Source organism: Salmo salar, chromosome 09, assembly GCF_965601325.2.
Source record: "Salmo salar chromosome 09, fSalSal1, whole genome shotgun sequence".
NCBI classification, from domain to species: Eukaryota; Metazoa; Chordata; class Actinopteri; order Salmoniformes; family Salmonidae; genus Salmo; species Salmo salar.
In genome coordinates, this window is record NC_138299.1 from 60248373 (window position 1) to 60255000 (window position 6628).

At 45.2% G+C, this 6628-nt stretch overlaps 1 protein-coding gene across 1 annotated transcript in view; it reads left to right on the top strand.

Moving 5' to 3' along the window:
• The window catches only part of LOC106611503 (mediator of RNA polymerase II transcription subunit 12), a 104246-nt gene that overhangs the window by 23416 nt on the left and 74202 nt on the right, over nt 1-6628 (top strand). The window contains exons 17-22 of the mRNA XM_014211769.3: nt 824-942; nt 1219-1362; nt 3065-3228; nt 3688-3819; nt 4216-4443; nt 4600-4744. Coding sequence (XP_014067244.1) covers nt 824-942; nt 1219-1362; nt 3065-3228; nt 3688-3819; nt 4216-4443; nt 4600-4744 — 932 coding nt within the window. The remainder of the gene's footprint in view (nt 1-823; nt 943-1218; nt 1363-3064; nt 3229-3687; nt 3820-4215; nt 4444-4599; nt 4745-6628) is intronic.

The window sequence follows — 6628 nt, forward strand, 5'->3', positions numbered from 1 at the left end:
TTGCTTTTAGCATGTTTCACGTAGAGGGATAAGAAAGACTGCTCGTTCTGGAAACTCGAGACTCTGACGTAACTGCGCACCGGTCGTGATGTTCAACCATAGATTTATGGAGCTCTCAGCAGATGTGCTCCCTGTATATCACACAACATATCATGTTTGTGCAGATTGCAGCGAGCCGTTATCTTGTTAACATCGTTTTTTATGGATGCTGTCCCTTTTTTTTTTAATGCTGAATCGGCTCTCGGGCTACCTCACAAATGGCGCACTATTCCTACATACTGCACTATGTAGGGAATAGGTTGCCATTTGGGACACAGGACTCTGCTGTATACATCTGCCACAATCTTGTCCCCTCAATAACGTTTCCCAAGTTGAAAACTGTCCTCAGAAACCTTCATGTCTTTTCTCCGACACATTTTCCCGCTCTGTTCTTCATTATAGAACACAGGCTTTGGACTTTTTTGCCGATTGACCCCGGAGCTCGCAACCTTCATTCAATTTTAATTTCATCCTGTCCGATTTCTATGCTAATAGCTGTCAGTTGCTGCCACCCATCTTATTTCTCAGAGCATGTGACCTTAACAAGGGTTATTTGAAAAGTGATAATTACACAGGCTGAAGTGCTTTTTGCTTATTTCATTCAAGTAATTTCTTCTCTTTTCCTTTTAATATTTGAATTGTGCTATTTGAGCACAATCTATTTTATAATGTACATTTTAAAAGTGCATAGGGTGCCATTTGGGACATAAACATGTCATCAGACGAGCTCCAACAGTTGAGAATGGCTATATATATAAATAGTCGATCTTCTTTTCTCTCTCAGGAGGAGATGAAGGACAGAAGAGGAAGAGGAGTAAGCCCGAGGCCTTCCCCACAGCAGAGGACATCTTCTCCAAATTTCAGCACCTCTCCCACTTTGACCAGCACCAGGTCACCTCTCAGGTGAGTGACGCCCCTCCCATAGCAGTCCAGTCTCACCTTTTTTAATGGTGTTCCAAAACCTGCTAGTGTAATCCTCTGAAGTTATTCAGTAAAAATAGATACTGATGATATGTCCAAGGAAGTCGCAATGAAATGATTCCTATAAAACCACATCTTTCACTGCAAACTGATATTTTCAATTACCTTTTTATTTTAATACTGGAGTATGCAATGTTATGGATATTCACAGTTATGTATTTACAGTAGGCCTGTTGCCCTTATCTTCTCTATGACTAGGTGTCCAGGAATGTTCTGGAACAGATCACCAGCTTTGCCTTAGGGATGTCCTATCACCTGCCCCTGGTCCAGCACATCCAGTTCATATTTGACCTCATGGAGTACTCCCTCAACATTAGTGGCCTCATTGACTTTGCCATTCAGGTACAGCTTTACAGTGGGGGGAAAAAAGTATTTGATCCCCTGCTGATTTTGTACGTTTGCCCACTTAAAGAAATGATCAGTCTATAATTTTAATAGTAGGTTTATTTGAACAGTGAGAGACAGAATAACAACAACAAAAATCCAGAAAAACGCATGTCAGAAATGTTATAAAATGATTTTTATTTTAATGAGGGAAAAAAGTATTTGACCCCTCTGCAAAACATGACTTAGTACTTGTTGGCAAAACCCTTGTTGGCAATCACAGAGGTCAGATGTTTCTTGTAGTTGGCCACCAGGTTTGCTCACATCTCAGGAGGGAATTTGTCCCACTCCTCTTTGCAGATCTTCTCCAAGTCATTAAGGTTTCGAGGCTGACGTTTGGCAACTCGAACCTTCAGCTCCCTCCACAGATTTTCTATGGGATTAAGGTCTGGAGACTGGCTAGGCCACACCAGGACCTTAATGTGCTTCTACTTGAGCCACTCCTTTGTTGCCTTGGCCGTGTGTTTTGGGTCATTGTCATGCTGGAATACCCATCCACGACCCATTTTCAATGCCCTGGCTGAGGGAAGGAGGTTCTCACCCAAGATTTGACGATGCATGGCCCCGTCCATCGTCCTTTTGATGCGGTGAAGTTGTCCTGTCCCCTTAGCAGAAAAACACCCCCAAAGCATAATGTTTCCACCTCCATGTTTGATGGTGGAGATGGTGTTCTTGGGGTCAGAGGCAGCATTCAGCATTCAGTTGTCCTCTGAGTCATTCAGATGTTCATTGGCAGACTTCAGACGGGCCTGTATATGTATTCTTGAGCAGGGGTACCTTGCGGGCGCTGCAGGATTTCAGTCCTTCACAGCGTAGTGTGTTACCAATTGTTTTCTTTGTGACTATGGTCCCAGCTGCCTTGAGGTTGTTGACAAGATCCTCCCATGTAGTTCTGGGCTGATTCTTCACCATTCTCATGATCATTGCAACTCCACGAGGTGAGATCTTGCATGGAGCCCCAGGCCGAGGGATATTGACAGTTATTTTGTGTTTCTTCCATTTGCGAATAATCGCACCAAATGTTGTCACCTTCTCACCAAGCTGCTTGGCGATGGTCTTGTAGCCCATTCCAACCTTGTGTAGGTCTACAATCTTGTCCCTGACATCCTTGGAGAGCTCTTTGGTCTTGGCCATGGTGGAGAGTTTAGAATCTGATTGATTGATTGCTTCTGTGGACAGGTGTCTTTTATACAGGTAACAAGCTGCGGTTAGGAGCACTCCCTTTAAGAGTGTGCTCCTAATCTCAGCTCGTTACCTGTATAAAAGACACCTGGGAGCCAGAAATCTTTCTGATTGAGATGGGGTCAAATACTTATTTCCCTCATTTAAAATGCAAATCAATTTATAACATTTTTGACATGTGTTTTTCTGGATATTTTTGTTGTTTTTCTGTCTCTCACTGTTCAAATAAACCTACCATTAAAATGTATAGACTGATCATTTCTTTGTCAGTGGGCAAACGTACAAAATCAAATACTTTTTCCCCCACTGTATCTCTAATGTCAATGCATTTAATCGTAGCATTTAATTACACTTCTCATAGTGATAGTTATATTTTCTATTTTTTTCCCTGAATGGTTTTAATATTTGTATAGCTAACCTTCTCTTGCTTCCCCTCTCCCATGTGTGTGTGTGTGTGTGTGTGTACCTGTGTATCTAGCTGCTGAATGAGCTGAGCCTGGTGGAGGCAGAGCTGCTGCTCAAGTCGTCCAGCTTGGTGGGCAGCTACACCACGGGCTTGTGTCTGTGCATCGTGGCCGTGCTGCGGAGGTACCACTCCTGCCTCATCCTCAACCCCGAGCAGACGGCGCAGGTCTTTGACGGGTAAGTCACACAAGCTTAACTATTCACCTTTATAGCCTGGGTGCTAATGCTATCCAACCCTTAGTCATTCACATCAATAGCCTGCGGCGCTATCCAACCCCTAGACATTCAGCTCTATTATATAGCCTGGTCGCCAGTCTGAATTGACTTTAGCCATTGTATGTGCAAGGCAGTGACATAGCGTTATTAAATGCAGAAACAGTCAGGTACCTAGGCTATTCACTGACAATAAACCCGCCTCTGTTTTATTCAGACCTAGGTCATCAAAAATAATAGCTAAATCAAATACTTTGGAGTCAAATGCGCCCCTCAAATACTTTGCACTTTTTGGACTATTGCAATTGGCACCCTGTTTCCTGCAAACTCAATTCAACCCGTCTTCCATATCTCATTTAGTACAGGAAGCGTTCTGTCCTTTGTTGTTTTGCATTAACGTGTTGAATTATTTTCATTAACCAGGTTGCGCATCGTGGTGAAGTCAGGGGTGAACCCTGCAGACTGCTCCTCAGCTGAGCGCTGCATCCTGGCCTACCTGTATGACCTCTATACCTCCTGCAGTCACCTCAAGAGCAAGTTTGGAGAGATCTTCAGGTTAAACATCAACATGGACCATCAACTGTTCAATGCAGTTTTATTGTATTCTACCATTTCCATTACATTGTTTTAGTGGGCCAAGTTAAGTAAACATTGTGTTGAAACCAAAATATTTGGCCCCACATGGTAAGCCGTCTAATGATTCTAAAAACAATCCGTGTCCTTCCTCTCCCTCAGAGCCATGTATTTAGAGAGTTGGGGCAACTTGTAGAATTTTGAATATTTGTTCAAATTTTAGACATTCAGTTACATTGCATTGTTTAATATCCCCCATTTAATGTTAATTGGGAGCTAACATTGCTGCCATAGAATGTTGTAGTGCTATGTACATGAATCATAATGCAGAAACGTCAATGTCCAAGCTCTCTAAATATATGTCCTTCCCTGGTCCAGTGAGTTCTGCTCCAAGGTAAAGAACTCCATCTACTGTAACATCGACCCGTCAGACTCCAATATGCTGTGGGACCCTGTGTTCATGATGGAGGCCATCGCCGACCCGTCGGCCCACAACTTCAACCACAGCATGGTGGGTAAGATCCTCAACGACAGCCCCGCCAACCGCTACAGTTTTGTCTGCAATGTCCTCATGGATGTGTGCGTGGACCACCGGGACCCGGAGAGGCAAGCACTGTTTTTCTATAATTGTGGATATGTCCAGATGCATTAAAACAATACAGGAGTCTTGACTGTCAACTAACCAGTTATACGTATCTTATATGAATTATATAGTAAGGTGTTATGAGTTTAATACCCATCTCTGTGTGTCTATTTATACAGAGTGAATGACATTGGGATCCTGTGTGCGGAGCTGACTGCGTACTGTCGCTCTCTGAGTGCTGAGTGGCTGGGCGTCCTCAAGGCCCTCTGCTGCTCCTCCAACAACGGCAACTGTGGCTTCAATGACCTGCTGTGCAACGTGGACGTGAGTGTGTTCACACGCACTCGGCACACCTACACGCACACACTGCGCAATAGCCGTGCAGCTCTTTCGCTACACCAATTAATATGCATTCACATTCAGTTTAATTGTCACGTGTACAGGGTTGCAGATGTAATTACAAGGTACAGTGAAATTCTTGAGCTCCGATGCAGGACAATTAAATAATATATACATATTCACTGTGGCAATGATAATGTCCATTGGGGTGGGGGCAGGGTAAATGCCAGTTGAGGGGAGTTGGAAATGTCCATAGGGGGAGCAGCAGGGGGAGAGGGTGGGTTTGAAGACTGGGGGAGTAGGTGGGGGGGACATGGGAGCAGATGGCTGGCTAGTGGTGGCTATTCAGCAGCCTGATGATCTGGGGGTAGAAGCAATTGGCCAGACTTACAGATTTTGCCATGATGTTCCTATACTGCAACGGTCTAAGTGATGGAAATGGGAAGAACAGACCGTGGCTAGGGTGGCTGGGTGCCCTGATGATGATCTTGGCCTTCCTGCGACACCTGGTGTCGTAGGTGTCCTGGAGGGCAAGCAGTATGCATCCAATAATGTGTTCGGTTGAGCGTACCAACCTCTAGTGCCTTGCGATCCACGGCGGTGGAGTTGCCATAGCAGACTGTGATTCAGCCTGACGGTATGCTCTCGATGGTGTTCCTGTTGAACACTGTGAAGGCCCTTGGAGACGGGCTGAATTTCTTCAGCATTGAGATGTGTATGCCGAGGATCTTGCCAGTTTTACCGTCTCCACGGCGGCCCAGTTGATGAGGATGGGGGCGTGCCCAGCCTGGTTCCTCCTGAAGTCCACAATCAGCTCATTTGTTTTTCTGACGTTGCGGGAGAGGTTGTTAACCTGATACAGCGGCGTCAGTGTTTACATCCTCCCATTAGGCCGTCTTATTGTTGTTGGTAATTAGGCCTACTACTGTTGAGGCCACGCAGTCGTGTATACAGGGAGTACAGGAGGGAATTGAGGATGCCCCCTTGTGGAGAATCAATGTCAGAGTTAATGTTGCTTACCTTCACCACCTGGGGGTGGCCCGTCAGGAAGTCCGGGACCCAGTTGCATTAGGAGGAGTTCAGTCCCAGGGCCGGGAGCTTTGTGGTGAGCTTAGCGGGCACTATGGTATTGAAGGCCGAGCTGTAGTCAATGAACAGCATCCTCACATATGCATTCCTTTTGTCCAGGTGGGTGAGGGCAGTGTGCAGTGCAATGGCGATTGGGTCGTCTGTGGATCTGTCAGGGCAGTAGGGGATTGGAGAGGGTCGACTGTGTCGGGGGTGGAGGTGATGTGGTCTTTGACTAGCCTCTCAAAGCACTTCATGATGATGGAAGTGAGTGTTGGGTCGGTAGTCTTTCAGTACCTTTCCCTTTCTTGGGCATGGGGCGGCAGCATAGTCTAGTGGTTAGAGCGTTGGACTAGTAACCTAAAGGTTGCAAGTTCGAATCCCCGAGCTGACAAGGTACAAATCTGTCGTTCTGCCCCTGAACAAGGCAGTTAACCCACTGTTCCTAGGCCGTCATTGAAAGTAAGAATTTGTTCTTAACTGACTTGCCTAGTTAAATAAAGGTAAAATATTTTTTTTTTTTTACAAATATTGGACATTTGAAGCAGTTGGGGATAGCGGCCTGAGCTAGAGAGATTAAAAATGTCCGAACACACAACAGCCAGCTGGTATGCACATGCTCTGAGGACATGGCTAGGGATGCCTTACGAACACGTTTGAATGAATTAAGTGGGTCTTTGAGAGACCGTAAGTGGGTAATTCTATAAATAATGGGGCCAATATGTGACATTGGGATCAATATTTAAAAACAAAAATAAAAAGGATTTTCATGCAGTTCCCCGTTCATTTTGAGGAACAAAT